Here is a 26,448-nt window from a genome sequence, read left to right as displayed (position 1 = left end):
TCTAGGGGGGTACTTTCATGCATTTTGTGCATTAAAGATGCAAGCTACCCGAATAAAATATCCATGTGTTATAGGTAGCAAAGGATAGGTAGCGGGTATATCTGCAGCTAATTTGAAAAAAAAAATTCTGGGGGGGGTACTTTCATGCATTTTGTGCATTAAAGATGCAAGCTCCAATGAGAAACATTAAGCTAGGACTTAGCATCGTTCCGGTCCTCAATAACAAGTGTTTGGGGATGCTTTATTCAAATGGCATTAATAAATATTATAAATATTGAGTGTCATCTGCTTTTTCACAATAAATATAAATGTACACACCATACACAATAAAAACATATTTATTATTTGAATGATTTTCAAGTTTTAATAACCAGCAACGTAAGACTCTTGTGAAATGTCGAATGAAAATGTGCATTGCCATTCACTCCTGTAAAAGAAGTGAAACCATTGGTGGTGCTGACGAGACATTTGAATGCACCATGCAATCTGCAGCCAAACAGCAGGAGGCCACTGAACTTGATAACATTCAAATTGTGAGTGTGCGTTGAGTTATTTGGTAACTTTGATGTTTTACGGCCCGGGTAACAGAGTAACATAAAATGATTGTTTTCAGTAGCTTTCAATCAAAGTGCAACGTACAAATAAATGATTAAATTCAAGAAGATGCAAAAATCTTTGGTTGACAGCAGGATTGTGTCCCAGGTTGTGACTCTGATGCAACTGTTCCCTAAACATAGCGAGGACTGATTCAGTGTGTATAGCAGAGGTAGGGAACCTATGGCTCGGGAGCCAGGTTGGGCTCTTTTGATGACTGTATCTGGCTCTCAAGCATTTCTTACCACAATAAAAATGCATTTTTGCTAACATTTTAAAGTAAACCATCACAGAAATGACTGTTAAAAATAATATTCAAAATCAACAACTTTCTTATGCATTTTAATTCGTCCATCTATTTTCTACTGCAGTATGGCCGACCATATCCATCTTTCCTGATGATATTTTCCAGGTCAAACACCAAAACTTGATTATTACTGGGTAATGCTGTAGTCTACCTCGGTCATTGAGATGTCAAAAAAACATGTAAATGTAAACTTTCCTCCTTTAGTCAAATAGCTAAAGCTGCAGAACCAAGCCTTCTGGTGAAGATGGCCAAAAGAATGAAATACGTGTACTGAATACGGTTCAAAACTATGCAGCAGCAGAAGTTGCATTAATGGCAGCAAGTATTTGATTTATTATTAGACACTGCGCTGCTCACGAAAGTATGCTGGCCACACCCCCTTGGCGTGGGGTAGTGTGCCTGGTCTACGTAATTAGAGCCCATTATATCTAAAACTGTTGGTCTTACATACAAATGCACACATTTTATTGCATTCAATGTTTAAAAAAATGTATATGGCTCTCACAGATACACATTTTAAAATATCTGGCCTTCATGGCTCTCTTAGCCAAAAAGGTTCCCGACCCCTGGTGTATAGCAAGAGTGTCCAAACATTTTCTAAGGGGGGGTACTGTCATGCATTTTGTGCATTAAAGATGCAAGCTACCCAAATAAAATATGCATGTGATATAGGTAGCAAAGGATAGGTAGCGGGTATTTTGGACACCCCTGGTGCAATATTTTCCAATTCAAATATTAAAATCTAATTAAATAACTTAAATTCAAATCAAATTAAATTAAATGAGTTCAAATAATACATAGATCAGGGATGCATGGCTATTTTATTCAGGTAGCTATCTATATATTCAATTGGTTTTCGCACCTTTAATGCACAAAATGTATGAAAGTACCCCCCCCCCCCGGAAATTTTTTGTTGGACACCCTTGCCGTATACCAGGGGTGGGCAAATATTTTGACTCGTGGGCCGCATTGAGTTAACAAAATTGGGGCAGGGGGTACTTTCAGGCATTTTGTGCATTAAAGATGCAAGCTACCCGAATAAAATCCATGTGTTATAGGTAGCGGGTATTTTGGACACCCCTGGTGCATACTGCTGCGGCTAATTTGGAATTCCCCATACAGTGTTTTTACATCATAAACAAAAGGTAATATTTTCCAATTTTAATAAAATCTAATTAAATTACTTAAATTAAAATAAAATCAAATTAAATGAGTTAAAATAATACATACATCAGGGATGCATGGCTAGTTTGTTTGGGTAGCTAGCTATATATTAAATTGGTTTTCGCACCTTTAATGCACAAAATGTATGAAAGTACCCCCCCCCTAGAAATTTTGGGCACCCTTGCCGTATACCAGGGGTGGGCAAATATTTTGACTCGTGGGCCGCATTGAGTTAACAAAATGGGGGGGGGTACTTTCATGCATTTGGCTATTTTGTTCGGGTAGCTTGCTATATATTAAATTGGTTTTCGCACCTTTAATGCACAAAATGTATGAAAGTACCCCCTCCCCTGGAAAATTTTTGTTTGACACCCTTGCCGTATACCAGGGGTGCGAAAATATTTTGACTAGCGGGCCGTATTGAGTTAACAAAAAAAATTGTGTGTGTGTGTGGGGGGGGGGGGGGGCATATATTCACCACACACATTATTTTATGCTTATAATTTTCCTTGAATTATTTGTCTAATTTTATCTGTAAAAGTGTTATTTGTGTTAGTGTCATTTAATTTCACAGTTTTGTCGTTTGATTTTTTCATGTTTTTTTTCATTTTTTCATTCAAACGCTTGGCTTGGCCGTATGTGGCCCCCAAGCCGTAGTTTGCCCCACCCCTGCCGTAGACACTGAATCAGCCCCCCGTCCATGTAGAGGCAAGTCAGATGACTTGGAGGTGGTAAACCATGACAAAGGTTTGAGCATTTGGACTTCAGGCAGCGTTAAACTCCTAAACGGTTTCACCAATGAAAAACCCGTGTGGACTTTAGAGGGTCTGACCCTGTTGTAACACTGCAAGTAGGTTAGACCGACAAGAACTGTCAGATATCCCTTTTATGGTGTCAGTCCGTTCTTGTTGGCCTTGACATCAACAACTTTGCAAGATTACAGCAAAAAAAAAAACACTACAGAAGCATAGCGCAGAATAAGGCAAAATGTGATTCTGATGCTTACATAATAAAAAAAATAATTTTTTTCATCAAACAAAATTACAACAAAAGGCCACCATATGGACTTAAAACAGACACTAATCTGCGTTTTTACATGGTAAATAAAAGTGATCCACCACATCTTTGCTATAGTCAACATAACAGTGTCCTATTATATATTACTCTGTGGGCCACCAGTTGTGACTAATTTTTAAAAGGCGATCATTAAATTGAATTTTTTTTTTTTTATACAATTTTTAGAATTTCAGATCAAATCGAACATAATTTGGAAGATTCAATGTGTATGAACTGAAAGGCGTTCATGCTAGCTAGGCCTTCTTCTTACAGACATGGACAAAGTAGCACGGGGCTCGGCTTTGGTCAGGGACGTACGTCATGAAGTCTCCGTAGACGTTGTGCTCCACTTTCCCGTGGAAGGCTTGGTTCAGCAGCGCTTTGAAGCTGTTCAGGCGGTGGGGGTAGTAGGACAGGCGGAATTTGCTGCAAAACGCAAACGGAAGAACACGGTTGGATGCTTCTCTCGACCTGATCAGTTGTCCGGCTAACGGAGACCGACGTCTTTGGCATTTCCACTTCACGTGAGCTGGGGGAGGCTGCACGGTGGACGTGTGGTTGGCGCGCGGGCCACACAGCTGGGAGAACCGAGTTTGATTCCAGCATCGGGCATCTCTGTGTGGAGTTTGCATGTTCTCCCCGTGCATGTGTGGGTTTTTTATCCGGGTACTCCCACATTCCAAAAACATGCTAGGTTAATTAGCGACTCCAAATTGTCCATAGGTATGAATGTGAGTGTGAATGGTTGTTTGTCTATATGTGCCCTGTGATTGGCTGGCCACCAGTCCAGGGTGTACCCCGCCTCTCGATGAATATGAATGATATTGTGAAGAGACCCGAGGAAGGAAGGAAGGAAGGACGGAAGGAAGGAAGGAAGGAAGGAAGGAAGGAAGGAAGGAAGGAAGGAAGGAAGGAAGGAAGGAAGGAAGGAAGGAAGGAAGGAAGGAAGGAAGGAAGGAAGGAAGGAAGGAAGGAAGGAAGGAAGGAAGGAAGGAAGGAAGGAATGAAATTGTGAAGAGACCCGAGGAAGGAAGGAAGGAAGGAAGGAAGGAAGGAAGGAAGGAATGAAGGAAGGAAGGAAGGAAGGAAGGAATTAAATTGTGAAGAGACCCGAGGAAGGAAGGAAGGAAGGAAGGAAGGAAAGAAGGAAGGAAGGAATGAATGATATTGTGAAGAGACCCGAGGAAGGAAGGAAGGAAGGAAGGAAGGAAGGAAGGAATGATATTGTGAAGAGACCCGAGGAAGGAAGGAAAGAAGGAATGAATGATATTGTGAAGAGACCCGAGGAAGGAAGGAAGGAAGGAAGGAGGGAAGGAAGGAAGGAAGGAAGGATATTGTGAAGAGACCTGAGGAAGGAAGGAAGGAAGGAAAAAAGGCATGAATGAATGAATGAATGATATTGTGAAGAGACCCGAGGAAGGAAGGAAGGAAGGAAGGAAGGAATGAAATTGTGAAGAGACCCGAGGAAGTAAGGAAGGAAGGAAGGAATGAATGAAATTGTGAAGAGACCCGAGGAAGGAAGGAAGGAAGGAAGGAAGGAATGATATTGTGAAGAGACCCGAGGAAGGAAGGAAGGAAGGAAGGAATGAAATTGTGAAGAGACCCGAGGAAGGAAGGAAGGAAGGAATGAATGAAATTGTGAAGAGACCCGAGGAAGGAAGGAAGGAAGGAATGAAATTGTGAAGAGACCCGAGGAAGGAAGGAAGGAAGGAAGTATGGAAGGAAGGAAGGAAGGAAGGAATTTCTGCTATTTCGTTTCTGCTATTACCAAATAACATTAGTTTAGTTTTGTTGTGTTTTTGTTTAACCATCTTTGTAGTACAGTCATTACCATGCTTTCATATTGACCACCTACCTGACTTCAGGTTGGCTCTGGGGGCTCGTTTGGGGCACTTGGAGGGTATAGTCCAGAGTGATCATGTGGGGCTGACTGTTGACCCACAGCACAGAGGTGGATATGTCCTGAGTTAGATCACTCTGCAACACACAGTTCAATGGTGCATGACATGCTGCATTTGGGTGTCCAATTCTTATGCAATCATTACGGTGAATGTACTTGAAATATGCATGATGAGTTATGTTTTTCCATTATGGTAATGGTTTTATTTCATTTGAACATGCATCAGATTACAATTGAATGCATCACATAATCAGTTCCCAGTTCCACATGTCCAAAAGGAGTAGGAAGAAGCAAAGCTTATTAAATCCTACCCCTCCATCTGGTACTTTTACAATCAGTAACTGTTACATTTGTTCACTTCCTGCCTTTCTAATATAATTTTATTTTTGTAATATAAAAAAAATAATAATACATTTTTTTTACATTTTGTTTTACATTTTTTTTAATTTTTGTTTATGGTTTTATTTCATTTGAACATGCATTTGTTGAACATTTTTTGAACATTTGTTCACTTCCTGCCTTTCTAAAATAATTTAATTTTATTTAATTTTAGTTTTTTAATAACAAATATATATATATATGGTACTTTTACAATCACTAACTGTTACATTTGTTCACTTCCTGCTTTCCATAATACAGTTTAGGGTTTTTTTTGTTTTTGTTTTTTAATAATGTACCTCGTACCAAAGTACTCGGTGATATGAGCATCCAATGCCATAATGGGTACCATAGTAAGTGTCAATATAGTGATATATATATATATAGCACATCATGACTGGTTCAAGACTCTTCATCCTTGTATTTAGCAAACATCAACTGCTTGTATTGTTTCTTGAATTGGCTCATCGTTGTGCATTGTTTGAGGTCCTTACTCAATCCATTCCATAGTTTGATTCCACATACTGAAATGCTATGGCTAGCATAACATAGTCCTAGCTTAGAAGTGTTTTTGATTTTAGAGTATATTTGGTGCATTTACGTATGTGTATTGTTTGTGGGCCATACATCCTTGTGACAGTAATCACTGCGCTTACCCGGCATTTATTCACGACCGCCACATGCTGTTCAAATTAAATTCTAAATGTATATTTAATGACAAAGACGTCAGGGGAAATAAAGGTCATAACCTAAGGAGTGTTGAAGGACCTGCTATGTATGGCATTTGGTTTCTGTCCATTATGTATCATATCTACGCAATTGAATGAAATAAATGCTAACTTTTGTCATGTGGGAAATTGGGTTTCTTTTGCTATTCAAACTAACTCAAAGCCAACCAGCGATCCGTACGAGACTGCGATTGGTCTGAGGGCTTCCCCTGTACAGTCGTCCCTCGTTTATCGTGGTTAATTGGTTCCAGAATTTCTACAAAGTAGAATATAATATTAATAAATGGAATATTTTCATAGTTACAGCATAGAAACCCTGTTTATAACCTAAACACTGTTTTTAAACGTTATTAGAGCCCTGTAGACATAAAATAACACCCCTATAGTCATCTTTACACTTATATTACTTAATATAATAGACATAATAGGCAATAATAAGACATAGCAACTCATCGTTAATATCGGGAAAGTTCCTTGTTGTAGTATCTCGATCGTATTATGGCAAAAAAATCAATCAATTAATATACAAAACAGTCAGCCTAACATTAATCTGCCATAGATACTGTAGACGTACACTCCGACCATACCGCGAGCGCAGGCTACGAGATCCCTTAAGTGACATACTATCGCTTTAACAATACTGTTTCAATCTACCGAGCTAACTAGTTAGCTTCCAATTTATTAATTCTAAACTTCTAGATTGCATACTGAGTTTGGAAGGATAGGCTCCAGCACCCCCGCGACCCTCATGAGGATAAGCGGTAGAAAATGAATTAATGAATGAAAGTATGATGCCATAAATGTACCACTTCCACACAGACTGGGAGGAGAATTTTTTGTCACGTCATCCATTGCTGACTTAATGCAGGTAATATCTCATCAATGTATGATTACTGATGCCTAGTAGTGACCAGGATGCCACATATGATTTTGGTTAGTAATAATGCGCCATAATCAACCATGAAAGAGTGAGAATTATATGAATTAATGACATTATGAAAAAAATGCAATATACTATACTATACCAAATCCTATTCCCCTTCGTACCTGATAGTAAATATTTTTGCCTTGTGGCGCCCGCCCGGTCTCCAAGATGTAGTCATAGTTGCGGTGGTCGATGATGAGGGTCCCGCCTGGTTTGACCATACTAGCGATGTTCTGGAGAGCCAACCTTTGGTCACTCTGATCCCCTAAGAGTACCAAAACAGACAATTTAGGAGAAAAAAAAATCAGGAAAAATCAGTCATCTATTTACTACCGATTGTCTAGTTCAAGGTCATAAGCAAGGTGAATTGTCGCTCAACTGATGCTGGACATAGAGCCATTCAGAGTCTCCAATTAAGCTAACATGCTTGTTTTTTCGAGAAGAAAGAACCCAGAGAAAATGCTCCTGAGAAGTCAGAACCAAGATTCCAATCCAGAACTACTTGATGGTAAGTGTTTTGGTGTACCGTAAACAACCCGAAGTACTGTACCTTTAAAGTCTGGTAAGTGAGCGAAGGAGTTGCCGAGGCAAATAACGGCATCAAAACCGTCTCCTGGTTTCTGGATGTCCTCTGGTAGTGTCAGCCAGTTGGCTTCTTCAATGACTTGGGGGGGAAAAAAATAATAAAAAATGTCAAATGTATCACATAAACACAATGATAGTAGAACCGACTATTTTTAAGTCGAGTTTTTAGATGGATAGGGTATAGTAGAACCCTACTTTTTGCTGGGGCACTTGGTTTATGTCACCAGATACGTGACACATCTTGTGTTGACTTTCACTTTGTTTCTTATTATCAGGAGAATGAACAATAGTCCTGAAATGTGGAGTCAATTGACGACAGCTTGTCGCCTATGTATGCAAGTGTGTGTGTGTGTGTGTGTGTGTGATGGTTCACGTTTCAATCTCATTGCACTTTGTGGTATTTTTGTTTACCTGTCTGCCGGCTAGGTATCCCGCATCCAATTTAAATGTCGGCAGAGCTCTCAGCAACATTTTCTGCTAGTTACTAAAAATTAATTCGATTAGTTAATACATGAATAAGCCAGTAAAAAAGTGCAATTTGTCATTTTTCTTGAAATGCAAACACCCTCCCATGCAGCCCACCACCACAGCTTCAAAAAAAGTCAACAAGGGTTCCCAAACTTTACCAACTCAGGGCCAACAAATCTAAAAAATGTCTGCAGCCAACCTTTGTCCTATAAACAGTACATATACGAAATGCTGCGTTCTCAGAGAACTTAATAATAATAATAATAATAATAATATAATAAATTATTACTATTAATTATTAATAACAGTAATAATATATAATGTAATATTATTAATAATTATTAATAATAATAAATTATTGTTTTTTTATTATTATTATTTTATCATCATTATTCCTCATAATGTATTTTAATAATAATAATAATTCATTATTATTGTTAATTATTTTAATATAATATAATATATTCATTCATTTATTTTCTACCGCTTTTCCTCACAACGGTCGCGGGGGTGCTGGAGCGGGGTACACCCTGGACTGGTGGCCAGCCAATCACAGGGCACATATAGACAAACAACCATTCACACTCACATTCATACCTATGGACAATTTGGAGTGGCTAATTAACCTAGCATGTTTTTGGAATGTGGGAGGAAACCGGAGTACCCGGAGAAAACCGGGTAAAAACCAGTAAAAAAAAAAATAATAATAATAATAATAATAATAATTATTATTATTATTATTATTATTATTAAGACTGGCATGATGACCAGAGAGCTACGTTCATATCAATCATAAACTGTATAAGGTTCCTAAAATATTGTGACAGGTCAATAACACTCAATAGGTTATTACTTAGGCCTATATTTTTTTTTTAAATCATGCAATAAATATTTTACAATAAACAATTTTTTACAATAATATTTCCAAAAATGAATAATATTTTAATTTTAATAATAGTTTTATATTATATTTTTTATTATTATTATTTTATATTTTATATATATATATATTTATATTTTTAATGGCCCACCTGCAGGACCACAACGGCCCACACTTTGGGAATCACTGTACTAGAACATTCATCAAAATCTCTTACCCCATTGGTCAAAGGCTTGTTCTTTTCTTCGCTCCCATCTCGCCTTCAGTGCGTACTTGAGCATTTTGTCGCTGGCATCCACACTCACCACGTTGAACCCCTCCTCCACTAACATAATGGAGTCCACGCTACAGAATAGAAAAAAAAGGCAGTGTAAGCAAAATGTGGCTTCAATGGGATTCTGGTAATCTTTTGTGTGTTTGCTAAAGTGACACCATGAAAGTTGTTGTTTTTTTTCCAACCAAATATATTGGTTTCATTCAGCTTTGAATGCAGACGACAAGAAGATTAAAACAATGGTTATGACTTGTTTATGATTGGCATGTGAATTTGCCACCACACCCTGGAAGAGACAGATTTTTTTTTAAGAAGTTCACCAATTAAATCGATACACCGGTACAAACAAGTACAAACACGTACACACACACACACATGTTCATGTTCATGTTCTCCCCGTGCATGCGTGGGTTTTCACCGGGTACTCCGGTTTTCCTCCCACATTCCAAAAAACATGCTAGGTTAATTAGCCACTCCAAATTGTCCATAGGTATGAATGTGAGTGTGAATGGTTGTTTGTCTATATGTGCCCTGTGATTGGCTGGCGACCAGCTGGGATAGGCTCCAGCACCCCCACGACCCTTGTGAGGAAAAGCGGTAGAAAATGAATGAATGAATGAATGAATGAATGAATACTATCAGGATCTGGTGCTACACTATAGACAAAGCTAAATTGACTTTCTTAGTGTTAACTTTCACTTTCTTCTTATGAAACACATTGTTTCAGTTTCTTTTTGAGACATAGTGTACTGTGTATATATATATATATATATATATATATATTAAACATCTTAAACCAGCCACATTAGCTCATTAGCTACAATGGCTGTATTTGAACTTCTTTACAAAGATTGTTTATTAATCCCAGTATCCATTTCTTATAGTGAATAAAGCTTTACAATTAATCAGTCAATTATCAATGAATGGTCTGTCTAGGGCAGTGGTGTCCAAAGTGCGGCCTGGGTGCCATTTCCGCTTATCCTCACGAGGGTCGCAGGGGGTGCTGGAGCCTATCCCAGCTGTCTTCAAGTGAGAGGCGGGCCAGCCAATCACAGAACACATATAGACAAACAACCATTCACACTCACATTCATACCTATGAACAATTTGGAGTCGCTAATTAACCTAGCATGTTTTTGGAATGTGGGAGGAAACCGGAGAACCCGGACGGGGAGAACATGCAAACTCCACACAGAAATAGCCGAGGATGGAATTGAACTCGGGTCTCCTAGCTTGTGAGGCCTGCATGCTAACCACTCAACCGCCGTGCAACCCAGCTGTTTTATTATTCATTAATTATCTCCTCTCTACAGTCGCGGGGTTATGCTGGAGCCTATCCCAGCTGTCTTCGGGCGAGAGGCGGACCAGCCAATCACAGCGCACATATAGCCAAACAACCATTCACACTCACATTCATACCTACGGACAATTTGGAGTCGCTAATTAACCTAGCATGTTTTTGGAATGTGGGAGGAAACCAGAGAAACCGGACGGGGAGAACATGCAAACTCCACACAGAAATAACCGAGGATGGAATTGAACTCGGGGCTCCTAGCTTGTGAGGCCTGCATGCTAACCACTCGACCACCGTGCAGGTTGTTTTATTATTCATTAATTATCTCCTCTCTACAGCCGAGCTTCTCAATTATTTTCTGTTGTCAAAACACATCACAATTCAGTCCTTCCAAATAAGAGTGTCACAAATCCTGTCTAATAACATAATAAAAACCACAATAAAAATGCTTATATTCATAAAGCTATTAGCATTGCATCTGTAACTATATGCTATTTAACAACAAGCACGGATATGATGCATTTGAATATTTTGGTTTTGAGTTTTCAGCTCGAAAACAAACACCGTTGAGATGAATAATCTCTCTAACGACCTCAATTACATGATATCGTGCAAGAAGGCTTAACGACTTCGATGTCGAATGCGCAGTTCCCCCGCCTACACAAATTCCATTCTGGATTGAGGCTGTTGATTCCTGTCCGCGACTTCCTTGAAAAAAAACTCGTTGGGAGGCGATGTTGACGCAACCTGCACATGACCTCACACGCTCCTTTTTACGACGAGTCAGATTGAACAATGACCTGAAAAAGTTACTGCACTTCAATGATTAACAGCAACAAACTTATAAAGCACAAGAGGGGGGGCGGATATGGACTGTAGAAAACAAATTATGTAATCCCATTCAGGAGAACATAAGTTCACTATCGATCTGGAGTTGTTTACGTTGCACGGATAAGGAAACTCATGAGCCACCGTTTGGCATGTGTGAATTTGTTATTTCATAAATTCCCCATCATATGCGACGGGCATATTTTAAGGGGGGGCTAAAAATAGTGAGGCCATTTGTAAACCACATTCCGCTCTGATCATGTTTACGTCGCCTGACACGCTCGTGCTGCAGAATGGGGTCAACGTCAGCACACTGACTAACTATTATATCATATATTTTACTTATAGTTTGCAGTGTTGACATTTTAGGAATTACAAATAAGATATTTTTCTTTTTCCAGACGGTGATTTTAATAATCACCACTTTCGGTTTGATGGACGGCCGGCGGTGTCTCAGCCCTCCATTGACAAATGGACACCAACCAAGTGTCAATCAACATATTATATCATGAAATGGCATTTAAGCATGATCACATGCTAACAATTTATCATCACCTCTCTGTATCACATAATCTTATTTTCACTTTGTGGATTATTTTCCAAGTTTTAGTCGTTTTTTGTTATGAAAGGTGGTGCATATCAAATGTAACCATGTAGAAGGGATTGAATTACAGAGGAACACTGAAGAATACTAAATATTAATACATGTATACTGAAGATGCTAATGATAATACAATGTCAATCAGTATGCTAAGCTAATCCACGATTCAGTGTAATATCCAACATTTATCTTATTAATAATGAATGAATTATATTTTTACAATATTCAGAGGGGTAATAAAAATATCTGGCTCCTCAGGGTATTAGAATTAACACACATTAGACTTAATAAATATACAACATAGTACATGACATGTTATGCTAGGTAGCCGGAAGCCATGTTTTTTAGTGGAGTGTGGCGTCAGTTGTGCCCGACTTTACCCTGTTCCGCAGGCTACATCCAGCACTCTCCGGGCACCTTGCTCCCTCAGCAGCGACACCACCCAGCTTTTGTACTCCTGCGTCCTACTCTGCGTGTTTCCGATGTATAGCTGCCACACTTTCGCTGCTTTACCATCGGCGTACTGATCAGGAAGACCCTCGGCGGCCACACCGAGCGAGCGGGTCCTGAACACGCTGTCGACCGACATGCTGGTTCTGCTTCGTGTCGGTGTTTTTTTATTTTTTATTTTTATTTTTAAATATTCGACAATGAGCGTCTATCCGCACATGCTAAACTCACGTCATGGCTGTTATTATTTATATGCGGCGAAAAAACTTTAACCCAATGACGTTCTTCTATGAGGAGCCGCCTACTTTTCTGATTGGTCCATGTAAGAGATGCGTCACTTCCGTAATCACTTCCTGATAAGGGTGGGCTGTGTTGCAAATTTTGGCACCGATCTGATACCAAAGTAAATACAATACAAGGCCAGTTTTGTCAGTACTAATACTGATATCGATACTTTTTACTCATAATTATAATCATAATGAAGCAAAATAAGTCAATAAAAACAAAAACTACTATCGGTAAGAATTTAAATAATTTCGTAATAAATAAAAAAAATAAAAATATCAATATCAAAAACTAAACTCAAAAACTAAAAAAATATCCTTATTCATATCATTCTGATTCACAACTACAAACGACCCAATCAACGCTCCTCAAAATCAATCCATTCCTCCATCTTTGATACCACTCACCACACTAGGGTTGACGATATATGCTGGAGCCTATCCCAGTAGACTTTAGACAGGAGGCGGGGGTTACACCAAATCTCCCGCCAATCACATTGCACATATAAACAAACAATCATTCACACTCACATTTGTACTTATGGAGAATTTGGAGTCGCTAATTAACCTAGCATGTTTTTGGAATGTGGGAAGAAACCGGAATACCCGGAGAAAACCCATGCACTGTTTGTTAAATCCTAGTTGCTAACTTGTACGACATTCCAGACTATAAATTTAGGTTAATTTTTGTGCACCACAATTAATAGAAATATATTTAAATTCATTTTTTTTTTTTATTTTATTTTATTTTATTTTATTTTATTTTATTTTATTTTATATTGTTCCAGTTTCCCAAGGTCATGATTCCAGTCATCACTGATATAAAGGTCATGGGTTTCCCCTTATGTTTGCTCTTTTACATGAGTGAAGTTTTTTCACTGATTACAAGTTGGAGTTTGTGTCTAAATATATTCTTATCAGCTCCGATAACTGGATCTAGGCAGTCGTGGATGGCGTTCAAAGTTTCCTTTACATTTTATTAGTGTGAGGACACAGTTTAGATCCATAAGTATGTATATCTGGCTCGTGTACATGAGACGACTTCTTTGTGCTCAATTGCTAAAATGTCACATATTAACTTAAATCAGGGGATGGGCCAAACCTTCACAATAGAGAAAAACTGAAGGATGTAGGCGGCCATATTGATACATTTTGTGCATTAAATATGCCATTTGTGATGATTTCGACTGATCTTTCAAGGCACACAGATTATTGTGGTATATGGCTACATTACAAAAGAAGGATTAGACGAGGTAAGTTACAGGAAAATATCAGAAAATACCAAAAACAGCTTTTGGTGAAAAAATGTTTCATTTTCACACAAATATGTTTTGCATTTGTAATGCTAAGAGTCCCCTGGGCCAGTCGGTGCCAGTTGGTTCCAGTTGGTTCCAGTTGGTGCCAATGCAATTTGCTGTGGCGCCTAGTGTCGCCTCGGATTAGCCCTCCTGGAGATGCACAGGATATGAATGAATGTAGTAGACATAAAAAAAATTAAAAACCAAATAAATTTAAAATATTTTTTTTAATAAAATTAAATAAATAAATATTTTAAAAAATATATATATATATAAAAAACCCAAATAAATTTAAAATAAAAACAATAAAAAAAATAAAATTAAATAAATAAAAAATAATACAAAATATATTAAAAATATCAAATTATTTAGGGGGCTCAAGAACATTTTAGGCGGACTGAAGTCCCCCTAAAATAGGCCTAATGACGCTACTGGTGTCGTCAATAAGGTGCCTAGTGGCGTGTAGTGGCTCAAACTGCCTCCCAACTGGCTCGTGGTGGCCCGTTAACTGTGGCAAAAATTTAGTTTGGGCAAGAAAATTTCAAAATCTTCGAAGTGTCCACCAAGTGGAACCAAATGTCACAAACAATCCCCCTATTGGAATCCACTGGCGCGAGCCAAGTTACACTCATAAGAGCTCAAATATCTCTATCCTGCTATATATCCTGCTATAGAAGTATAGTATAGACACCAAACCCTATATCATATATATAGTACATATGTCTGTGACTCTGATTTACTACAATAGCAAATAAAATACACAAGTATTACTGTCCTGCCTGGAAATGAAACAAAAACACGTTTAAAGAACCACCGAAGGATTATTTTATGCAAGATGTGAAATTTGATGTAAATAACAGTAGATGGCGATGTTAGACAGACAATAAAGATGATTTTAGTAAGTGCTGGACTCAACTGTATATTTACATATATTTACATATATTTGCATATATTTACATTTGTTTCATGATCTGAAACATTTAATTGTGACAAACATCAGGAAAGGGGGAAAACACTTTTTTTGTATGGGGCTGGACGGTGATTAAGTGGTTAGGCCTCACAGCTAGGAGACCCAAGTTCAATTCCATCTCTGTGTGGAGTTAGTACGTTCTCCCCGTGCATGCGTGGGTTTTCTCCCTCCGGGTACTCCGGTTTCCTCCTACATTCCAAAAACATGCTAGGTTAATTAGCCACTCCAAATCGTCCATAGGTATGAATGTGAGTGTGAATGGTTGTTTGTCTATATGTGCCCTGGGATTGGCTGGCCACCAGTCCAGGGTGTACCCCGCCTCTTGCTTGAAGACAGCTGGGATAGGCTCCAGCATCCCTGCAACACTGAATGAATGATTGATTCATGGATGCACGGTGTAAAAAAAAAGGTTAGCATGCAGGTCTCACAGCTAAGAGACCCGAGTTCGATTCCATCCTCGAATATCTCTGTGTGGAGTTTGCATGTTTTTCCGGGTACTCCAGTTTCCTCCCACATTCCAAAAACATGCTAGGTTAATTAGCGATTCCAAATTGTCCATAGGTATGAATGTGAGTGTGAATGGTTGTTTGTCTATATGTGCCCTGGGATTGGCTGGCCACCAGTCCAGGGTGTACCCCGCCTCTTGCTTGAAGACAGCTGGGATAGGCTCCAGCAATGAATGAATGTATTTGTATATATAATCTTTTTGAGTTAAATCAGCAATATTAATATCTTTGCTAAACAAAAAGGGACTGATCATAAAAATAAATAATGACTTCATAATAATGCCTAAGAAATGGCTTCATCTTCCATCTACAGTAAACCTCGGATATATCGGATTCAATTGTTCCTACTGGTTTTGTCCGATATAAGCGAAATCCGTTATATGCGTATACCGGAAAATGTCCGTTTTACGCATATATCGGATTTATATCCGGTATATGCGTAAATGGGATTTTATCCGTTATAAAAAGGCACTTCCTTGACTATGTTTCCAATGTACCTGGACGCGCAGGCAACGCTAACAGCAAACGCTGCAAATGACGTCGTATAGCGGCCTGTCACGATTCGGCGAATCGGAGCGCCACGATGCGGCGATATATCCGATATATGCGAGGGAAATTTCATGGAAATGCGGGAATGGAACGGGACTGCAGATTTTGTCCGAAATAGGCGAAATCCGTTATAAAAAAATCCGATATATGCAATGAATTTTTATTGGAAATGCATTACAGAAAAATCGGTTCTTTTTTTATCTGTCCGTTGTGAGCCAATTTCCGATATATCCGAGTCGGATATATCCGAGGTTCACTGTATTTGTAATTCTTTCATGTTGAACAATTATTATGCTGTGGAAACATTTTCTAGTTGATGTTTATTTAAAGTATCCCTTCTCGATAATAACATAACATAACATAACAGGCAGCCATGAAGTAAAATGCATGCAAACAAGTTAAAATCAGCACCTAAGTATTTCCCACCGCGGCACTCGGAATTGGGTTGGAATTTTGCTCTCTTCGCTTGTGCCGTTTCATCACGTAGACTCTCCCGATACATATTAACCCAACCACGAACAAAGCGAGTAAAATCCACAGCCAAATAAAAGTGGCTGCAGACACGGAGGAACCTTTCATGGTATCGTTGTTGGGTTTAACGTAACCTTTGGCGGATGGAGTGGTGATATCAAAATGTCCGCCGACTGCTCGGACGCATTTCACTTGTTCCGTTAGAACGTAGCCTTCTTTACAGGAGCAGATAAAACTTCCGAATGTGTTTTTACATTCTTGGTCGCATTCCCCCATGATGCATTCGTCGATGTCTTCACAGAATTGATCATTGATGATGAAGCCTTCAGCGCAGAAGCAAGCGCTGTTAGTGTTTTTCTCGCAAATGGCAGGACATCTTTCCCGAGAGCAATGGATTCTGCACCTTCTGGGATCCTCGCTGTGTGGTGCGTATCCTCGGAAACAGGAGCATTTGAATCCGTCTTTTACTACGGTGCAGTTTTGTTCACACGGAGCATCCGAGCAGCCTTTGGAACTGCGGAAAAATGACGATTTTTCTACCACGCATGCGTTTTTGTGGTAGGTTCTGCAGAGGAAGCCGTCGGTTTTTTCAGTGCATGGTTTTTCCGTGAAGGTTCGGTCATCGGAAAGTGACACACAATATGGAGAACAGACTCTTATGTCGTTTTTCCAGGTGATAAAAGAAGGAATGTGATCGCTGCGCCTGCGACCAGACGTCCACTCGTAGCCTCGCATTTTAGCCGAGAAGCTACTGCATGTATTTGCCGGTAAAAAAAGTCCGATCCAAAAATTCCCGTTCAGTTCTTTCCTTATCATTTCATGTAATCTGTCATCTCCGGGAGATTGAAAAGTCATTAGTTGTCCTTTCCTGGCTCGGCATCGTTCTTCTGCCGTTGAAAAATCCACTTTGTCTCGGTTGATAACCAAGCAGTTGTTCCCGACGCAGAACGGTCGACAAGCGGAAGTCGGATCCGTGGAAAAGCATGTTTGGACGGAGAACACAAGCGGTAACGAGACAAGGATTTGGAGATTCCAGCAAGCCATGTCGCTGGGATGTCGTTCATTCTCAAATGTTGGCTTTTTTTTCCACGGCAAACTCCGAGCCCTGCAGGCGACTGCGGAAGGAAAGTTAAAGGCGGGAAGGAAATGAGATAAAGACTTAACTACTGTGTTTTTTCCAATGTGGAGCCCAGGGGCCGTGACGCTTTTTCAGAACAAGGACTTGACTTTTACTTTTGACTTATGGTTAAGGATACCGTGTATATGCGCTCAGAAACCAGTGGAAAATCAAAGCACATTATAGCAAATAATAATATTCATAATAACAGTCATTTTAGTAGCGTAAACAAAAGTAAAAGTCCAAAATATGGGACTTCAGGAGACAGGCAGGGTACACCTTGGACTGGTTGACATTTTAATATTATATATATATATATATATATATATATATATATATATATATATATATATATATATATATATATATATATATATATATATATATATAAATAATATAATATTCATAATAACAGTAATTTTAGTAGTGTACATTTGAATTGGTAAAGAAAAAACATGTCGAAATGTTATGATCAGGAACAAAAAAAAGTTGTCATTTTTGGAGAATTAGGTTGCAGTAAAAATTATAATTTCACAAAACTAAAAGTCCAAAATATGGGAAATATTATTAAAAGTATTATGAATTATTATGAAATTTTTTATGAATTATTATGATTTTTTATGAATTATTATGAATTTTTTTATGAATTATTATGAATTTTTTTTATGAATTATTATGAAAATTACTATGAAAATTACTATGAAAATTATTATGAAAATTATCGTGAAAATTATTATGAATTATTATGAAAATCATTATGAAAATCATTATGAAAATTATTATGAAAATTATTATGAAAATTATTATGAATTATTATGAAAATTATTATGAATTATTATGAAAAGTATTATGAATTATTATGAAAATTAAATAAAAGAAGTCATATGGAAAAAAAAGAACAACAAAATTGGAAAAAACAGCTATAATTTTAAATGAATAAAGTCCAAATATTATGAAAAAAATAATATAATAGAAAAATGAAAAAAAACACTAATTTTACGAGAATAAACTTGTAATATTATGAGGAACAATAATGTCGTTTTAGTAGCAAAGAGTCGAAAAAATGTTGTTTTTACGTGTTGGTGGACCAAATATCAAAAGTAGTAGTAGTAGTAGTATTTTTATTAGTATTAGTAGTATTTAGTCGTATTTTTCAGTAATTTTTTCAGTAACAGTAATTTTAGTAGCATAAATTTGAACTAGTAAAGAAAAAAGATGTTGAAATATTATGATGAGGAACAAAAAATAAAGTCGTCATTTTAGTCATTTTTGGAGAATTAGGTTGCTGTAAAAATTATAATTTTACAAAAATAAAGTCAAAAATATAGGAATTATTATGAAAATTATTATGAAAATTATTATGAATTATTATGAAAATTATTATGAATTATGGTGAAATTTAAATAAAAGAAGTCATATAGAAAAAAAAACAAAATTGGAAAAAAAAGCTATAATTTCAAATAAATAAAGTCAAAATATTATGACAAAAATATATAATGGAAAAATGAAAAAAACACTAATTTTACAAGAATAAACTTGTAATATTATGAGGAACAATAATAACAATAAAGAGTCGAAAAAATGTTTTTTTTACGACTACAGTAAAACAAATATTAAGGGACCAAATATCAAAAGTAGTAGTAGTAGTATTTTTAAAAAATATCTAATAGAAAAATGGCACATTTAGTGTACATTTGAAATAGTGAAGAAAAAACATGTAGAAATATTATAATCAGGAAAAAAAAATAAAGTCGTAATTTTTGGAGAATTAGGTTGCAGTAAAAATTCAAATTTTACAAAAATAATGTCCAAAATATGGGAATTATTATTTAAAATTATTATGAATTATTATGAAAATTTCTATGAATTATTACGAAAATTAGTATGAAAATTAGTATGAAAATTAGTATGAAAATTAGTATGAAAATTATTATGAAAATTATCGTGAAAATTATTATGAATTATTATCAAAATCATTATAATGAAATTTAAATAAAATATGGAATATGAAAAAATCACAGAATTGTAAAAAAACAGCTATAATTTCAAATGAATAAAGTCAAAATATTATGAAAAAAATATATAATAGAAAAATGAAAAAAACACTGTAATTAATTTCTGTATGACGTTTATACAGAAATATACAGAAATGACGTTTATACAGTCGAACCTTAAATATAAATTACATAAATATGCTTGAAGATGAATTATACACAAAAGCAATTCCGTCCATCGGGTCATAAATCATCAGTCAAGATGGATTCGTAAAATTTCTCCAAGCGTGGATCCAAACCCGAGGCCACCCAACAATAAGTGTCTGTTGTCGTTTTCTTTGCTTCTTTTCTCGCTCGATGACATCGAACAACGGCGATACCCAACGTCGCGGCGACTAACATCAGCAACGGAATCACCGATCCCAGGACGCAGATAAGCACTCTGGAGTTGACGACTTTAGCGCTCGATGCCGCAGACGCATTAATTGGCGTGACGGTCTCCACACGTGGAAGAGGCGTGGACCCTCGTCGGCGTTCCTGTGTCACCGTGGGTTCAGTTTCGGCGATGTTTTCTTGCGTTGCGTCATTTAACGGTGCGTCAGTGATATCTGGAACGCAATCCATTCCAGTCGCATCCGAATGGAACCCCGTCGGGCATACGCAACTGAAACTTCCTTCGGTGTTGACACATCGGAATTGACAGCGTTCCGTGGCGCATTCGTTGACGTCCGCGCAAGAGTAGCCATCCTCGGATAAAGTAAAGCCATCCTCGCAGTAGCAGGAAAACGATCCCATCGTGTTCAAGCAACCGTGTTCACATCGGGAATTCACACACTCATCCGAATCGAGACAATCACCTCGGAACATTTGGAAACCTTCCCGACACGCACACGTGTAGCTTCCGTGTGTGTTAACACACAAACGATTAGCGCAAACATGTGGGAGTTGGCACTCGTCGATATCCGAGCAATTCCGCTGATTTGATTCCAATTTGAATCCGACGGGACAATCGCAGGAAAATCCGGATTCTCCCAGGATGCAGTCGTGTTCACAAAATTCCACGTTGCACACGTCTTGTAACTTACAAGAAAACCCGTTTTCCTCGATCGTGTAACCTTGCTTACAGAGGCATCGAACCTGATCCGAGTCCTCCTGGCACAGATGTTCACATCCGCCGTTATCGGAAGCACATTTTCCGTAATCTGCCTTACAGAACGGACCTCCGACGGTCCACTGGTATTTATCATCACTCAGCATACAAACAGAAAAGTGAGATTCCCGATCCGCACATGTGACTTTCGCGTACGTTCCGAGTGGTAAGGATTTGATCTGATTTTGCAAGGGTTCCTCGGAGAAAGGAGCCGTGTATGATATATCTCCAGATCCCGACAGAAGCAGAGATCCGCACATTCCTTGGAAGTAAAACTTACACATGTAAAAAGTAGGAGTTTTACAAGCTCCGGCAGTCCATTTCAGAACATTCCGATTTTTCGGATTGTAGTCAACATGCACACATCGTTCAGTACAAGTGTCCACGGGTTCTTTATCCCAGTTGGAGAAGCGGGAATCTTCTTCACCGGATGTCCACTTGAATCCTCTGAGAGGTTTGTCAGCTAAAACGCAGTCGCCTTTGTGAAGTTTTAATCCGATCCAAAACTTGAAGTGCTTCTCCTTCTGGATCAAGGAGATCAAAGAATGGAGATGGTGGTCTTCTTCTTCGTTCCTGACCGTCATCAGGTACCCTCCATTGTGGAAACAGCTCTGACCGGCCTTGTCAAAGCTCACTTTGTCCAAGTGTAGAGTAAAGCAGGCATTCGAAGTGCACATTGTTTCATATTCGATGCCGTTAAATCCTCCAAAACGGGTATTGAGCAGAAGTAGTAAGAACAACAGCGGCATCGTCGCAACTTAACAACGAGAGTTTTCCATATGGAATGTGAAGAACATTCGCTTGTGGCTCCTGAAAGTGCCGCGTTCATGTCGCTGCATCCTGTTTGGGACATAAACTAAAGGCGGAAAACCATGTTTAGCGGCGGTTATGGTTCCTTTCTTTCGCCTTCGCTGACCAGTTCCGTTTTGAGCCGGGACAAAACAATGGTGGACTTCAATGTGTTTTGACTGCTTCTCCAGATGTCTCCGGTCTCGGTTGACTTCAGACTTTTAAGCTGACTCCCTTAATTGTAGTGAGTTACAATACACAGAGGGGGGGTCATATGACCTCAGCTATGTGGTGACATCACAATAGGAAAGTGAAGATGGATGCACGGGGAGGAGAAAAAAATAAAAACTGACCTTTGCCATCCTGCCACTGATATAATACTTCCATACGTTTTGCTATTATTGTTTTGATATTTCATTTAATTGTACAGTAAACCTCGGATATATCGGATTCAATTGTTCCCACTGGTTTTGTCCGATATAAGCGAAATCTGTTATATGCGTATACCGGAAAATTTCTGTTTTACGCATATATGGGATTTATATCCGGTATATGCGTAAATGGGATTTTATCCGTTATAAAAAGGCACTTCCTTGACTATGTTTCCAATGTACCTGGACGCGCAGGCAACGCTGCAAACGCTGCAAATGACGTCGTATAGCGGCCTGTCATGATTCGGCCAATCAGAGCGCCACGATGCGGCGATATATCCGATATATGCGAGGGAAATTTAATGGAAATGCATTGGAACGGGACTGGAGATTTTGTCCGAAATAGGCAAAATCCGTTATAAAAAATCCGATATATGCAATTAATTTTTATTGGAAATGCATTACAGAAAAATCGGTTCTTTTTTATCTGTCCGTTGTGAGCCAATTTCCGATATATCCGAGTCCGATATATCCGAGGTTTACTATATTATTGTATTGCATGGTTTTCTCCGGGTACTCCGGTTTCCTCCCACATTCCAAAAACATGCTAGGTTAATTAGCGACTCCAAATTGTCCATAGGTATGAATGTGAGTGTGAATGGTTGTTTGTCTATATGTGCCCTGTGATTGGCTGGAGATTGTGTGTATCCCCGCCTACCATCCAAAGACAGCTGGGATAGGCTCCAGCATAACCGCAACCCTAGAGAGGATAAGCAGCATAGAAAATGGATGGATGGATCTAAATAATATTACATATAATAACGTGGACGAGGGGTTCACATGCAGGCCTCGCAGCTAGGAAACCCGAGTTCAATTCCACCCTCTGCAATCTCTGTGTGGAGTTTGCATGTTCTCCCCGTGCATGCGTGGGTTTTCTCCGGGTACTCCGGTTTCCTCCCACATTCCAAAAACATGCTAGGTTAATTAGCGACTCCAAATTGTCCATAGGTATGAATGTGAGTGTGAATGGTTGTTTGTCTATATGTGCCCTGTGATTGGCTGGCCACCAGTTCAGGGTGTACCCCGCCTCTCGCTCGAAGACAGCTGGGATAGGCTCCAGCACCCCCCGCGACCCTCGTGAGGAAAAAGCGGTACAAAATGCATGAATGAATGAATAATAAATATGGACTGCACGATGGAAGAGGGGTTCACATGCAGGTCTCGCAGCTAGGAAACCCGAGTTCAATTCCACCCTCGGACATCTCTGTGTGGAGTTTGCATGTTCTCCCCGTGCATGCGTGGGTTTTCTCCGGGTACTCCGGTTTCCTCCCCCATTCCAAAAACATGCTAGGTTAATTAGCCACTCCAAATTGTCCATAGGTATGAATGTGAGTGTGAATGGTTGTTTGTCTATATGTGCCCTGTGATTGGCTGGCCACCAGTCCAGGGTGTACCCCGCCTCTCGCCCCAAGACAGCCGGGATAGGCTCCAGCACCCCCACAACCCTAGAGAGGATAAGCGGTAGAAAATGAATGAATGAATGACTGCGATTGGCTGGCGACCAAAGACAGCTGGGATAGGCTCCAGCATACCCATGACCAAAGTGACGGTGGACAGCATAGAAAATAGATGGATAGATGAATGGGTGCCATTGAAATGATCTTCTCCAATTGTGTGAGTGTGCATGGTGTGCGGCATGAAGACATGAAATAAGGCCATTAAACAGCACTGAGAGCTTACCTTCTGTCTATATGTGCCCTGTGATTGGCTGGAGATTGTGTGTATCCCCCGCCTACCATCCAAAGACAGCTGGGATAGGCTCCAGCATAACCGCCACCCTAGAGACGATAAGCAGCATAGAAAATGGATGCATGGATCAAAATAATATTACATATAATTTTTTGCATTCTACTGTCACACAAGCACAAAAACAAGTTTAAAAATAGCACAATAAAACTAAAATAAAGCAAAACTACACACAATGACTTTAAGTAAATTGTATTTTAACCCTAAAAGTGAATGTACTTCTTGCTGAGGTAAGTAAGTTCATCAATCAATTTCTGTTTGGATGGAAAATTGCCTTGCATCCAATCACAGTTCCTCTATACCAGGGGTGCTCATTAAGTCGATCGCGAGCTACCGGTCGATCGCGGAGGTGGTACTGGTCGATCGCTGGTCGATCACGGCGTGACATTAAAAAAATATCATCCCAGCATCAATGCCGTCACTTGATTGATATACAGGGCAGCCATTCAGATGACAACTGAATGTTGCCCTTCGGGCGACCAATCAAATCAAACAACGTCTCTAAGTGCAGCAGAACTTACGATGTCAGCCTATCATCCATCCCCGTTACTTGATTGACATACAGGACAACCAGTCAGATGACAACTGAATTTTGACCTTTAGGTCACCGCTCATGCGTAAACAACGATGCAAAGTGCTAAGCTAGTCGGCAAATTGCGAGATTTTAAAGCCCTCGCTAAAGTTTATGGTCACTAAAATGAGTGAAGGAGCTGGACCAAGTAAAAAGGCAAAAACTGGACCAAATAAAAAGGCAAAAAACATATCACTTCCATACGGATATGGAATATTATACGGATATTATGATACGGATATTATCCATGACTGATAAACATTTGGAAGTGTGCTTGAGGCTGGCTATCAGCAGCTACTGTCCGGACTATGCATCCCTGGCTGGTTCAATTTAGTGCAAGTCATCAAAGTAAACTCAGGTAATTACAAAAAAATTTAATAGTTAATTATGTGTGTTTTGCAATATTGGCTCATTTGGTTATGTAAGGTACATCAACATACATTGTACGTACAAATAATCCTCAATACATTTGAAAATAAATAGATGTTTTGCATTTTTGTAGTGGGTAGATCATTTTGACTCGGTCATTTTAAAAGTAGCTCGCATGCTGAAAAAGTGTGAGCACCCCTGATCTATACTATAAGAAATAATCAATAATAAATGTGATTAAGCAACAACATATTCCAAGTATTCTCACATATATGGCCGATTGTGACGAGTTTGACACTCCTGGCTTAGGTGGTCCGAATCAAGACAGTTCCTGTGTTTGCTTAACCTCATAAAAATGGACCGAGAACAATGACAGGAAGTCCAATGAGACACGCCCACCGCTAGTGCTAAGTCAGTATGGAAGATAAACATTGTTTATGAGCTCATCTTTTGCTCGGTAGCATATTTGTTTTCATGTTTTTCCACATCCATAACTCGTGAAAATATTGTCCACGTATTGTTATAACCAGAACATGAAACATGGAAGTAACCAAACTGAAGCAATTGTGTTTGTGTTGTACACAAATGTACACACAATACATCAACAAGTACTCATATTGCAGCACTGACAGCAAGCCATTTATATATTAACGTACACACAATATGAATGCAATACACTCAAAGGCCATCCATACGTGCATTTTCTAGTGCGTATCCTGTTCAGGGTAGCAGGAGCCTATCCCAGCTGATGTTGGGCCAACTCTACAAACAACGATGGATAACATTGACAATCACAGATTTGTAGTATGGCGTCCAGTGATGGGAATAACGCAGTTTAAAATAACGTTAGTAAACGCTGTTACTTTTTTCAGTAACGGGTAATCTAACTAATTACTTTTACTGTCGGCATAACGCCATTACCCACTTTTTGACACCCCGTTACAGCACGTTACGGAAGCCGCCTAAAAATATATCACCGGCTTCGTAAGGCTCAGGTTTTTTGTAAAATTGCGTCTTCGGCCAATCAGAAAACTTAAGTGGGCGGGTGTTTAGAGCACATAAGTAATTAGGATTGGCTAAGATTTAGTAAAATTGCGTCTTCAGCCAATCAGAGAACTTAGATGGGCGGGTGTTTAGAGCACATAAGCAATGAGGATTGGCTAAGATTTAGTAAAATTGCGTCTTCAGCCAATCACAGAACATAGATGGGCGGGTGTTTAGAGCACATAAGCAATGAGGATTGGCTAAGATTTAGTAAAATTGCGTCTTCAGCCAATCAGAGAACATAGATGGGCGGGTGTTTAGAGCACATAAGCAATAAAGATTGACAAAGATTTAGTAAAATTGCGTCTTTGGCCAATAAGAAAACTTGAGTGGGCGGGTGGTTAGAGCACATAAGCAATAAAGATTGACTAAGATTTAGTAAAATTGCGTCTTCAGCCAATCAGAGAACTTAGATGGGCGCGTGTTTAGAGCAAATAAGTAATGAGGATTGGTTATGATTTAGTAAAATTGCATCTTCGGCCAATCAGAGAACTTAGATGGGCGGGTGTTTAGGTCACATAAGCAATGAGGATTGGTTAAGATTTAGTAAGATCGCGTCTTCAGCCAATCAGAAAACTTGGGTGGGCGGGTGTTTAGAGCATGTCCAAACAGCGTTTGCTAAATGGAAGTACGACACTACTTTAACCTCGTTGATGTCAAAAGGTAAAATGTACATTATGTGCCCGAAAAAAACTCAAAAACTCACAGAACCCACAGAAACACCTGT

The 26,448-nt window shown here is 38.8% G+C and overlaps 3 protein-coding genes across 3 annotated transcripts; all 3 read right to left on the bottom strand.

Moving 5' to 3' along the window:
* Nucleotides 1-322: 322 nt before the first annotated feature.
* LOC131140414 (glycine N-methyltransferase-like) lies at nt 323-12,674 on the bottom strand. The gene is made up of 6 exons (XM_058090823.1): nt 12,363-12,674; nt 9,203-9,330; nt 7,603-7,716; nt 7,175-7,317; nt 4,977-5,098; nt 323-3,547 (listed from the first exon to the last, which is right to left on the bottom strand). The coding sequence occupies exons 1-6, from the start codon at nt 12,569-12,571 to the stop codon at nt 3,376-3,378; spliced, it is 888 nt and encodes a 295-aa protein (XP_057946806.1). The 5' UTR covers nt 12,572-12,674; the 3' UTR covers nt 323-3,375.
* Nucleotides 12,675-14,396: 1,722 nt separating this feature from the next.
* On the bottom strand, nt 14,397-17,594 carry LOC131140392 (thrombomodulin). The gene has a single exon (XM_058090777.1). The coding sequence runs from the start codon at nt 17,552-17,554 to the stop codon at nt 16,451-16,453; it is 1,104 nt and encodes a 367-aa protein (XP_057946760.1). The 5' UTR covers nt 17,555-17,594; the 3' UTR covers nt 14,397-16,450.
* A 2,198-nt stretch (nt 17,595-19,792) lies between these two features.
* Nucleotides 19,793-21,582, bottom strand: LOC131140413 (complement component C1q receptor-like). The gene has a single exon (XM_058090822.1). The coding sequence runs from the start codon at nt 21,518-21,520 to the stop codon at nt 19,865-19,867; it is 1,656 nt and encodes a 551-aa protein (XP_057946805.1). The 5' UTR covers nt 21,521-21,582; the 3' UTR covers nt 19,793-19,864.
* Between the last annotated feature and the right edge of the window lie 4,866 nt (nt 21,583-26,448).

The sequence above is a fragment of the Doryrhamphus excisus genome, chromosome 13 (assembly GCF_030265055.1).
Source record: "Doryrhamphus excisus isolate RoL2022-K1 chromosome 13, RoL_Dexc_1.0, whole genome shotgun sequence".
Taxonomy (NCBI): Eukaryota; Metazoa; Chordata; class Actinopteri; order Syngnathiformes; family Syngnathidae; genus Doryrhamphus; species Doryrhamphus excisus.
This window is presented reverse-complemented; position numbering and strand designations above follow the sequence as displayed.

What these genes read in the sequence shown, in the direction of transcription:
- LOC131140414 (XM_058090823.1), bottom strand. Translation starts at nt 12,571, where the DNA reads ATGTCGGTCGACAGCGTGTTCAGGACCCGCTCGCTCGGTGTGGCCGCC. An exon ending in ACAAGCCTTTGACCAATGGG is followed by an intron (nt 7,717 to 9,202) that starts GTAAGAGATTTT and finishes TTCCCCCCCAAG; the next exon opens with TCATTGAAGAAGCCAACTGG. An exon ending in GCAAAAATATTTACTATCAG is followed by an intron (nt 5,099 to 7,174) that starts GTACGAAGGGGA and finishes TGTGTGTTGCAG; the next exon opens with AGTGATCTAACTCAGGACAT.
- LOC131140392 (XM_058090777.1), bottom strand. Translation starts at nt 17,554, where the DNA reads ATGGCTTGCTGGAATCTCCAAATCCTTGTCTCGTTACCGCTTGTGTTC.
- LOC131140413 (XM_058090822.1), bottom strand. Translation starts at nt 21,520, where the DNA reads ATGCCGCTGTTGTTCTTACTACTTCTGCTCAATACCCGTTTTGGAGGA.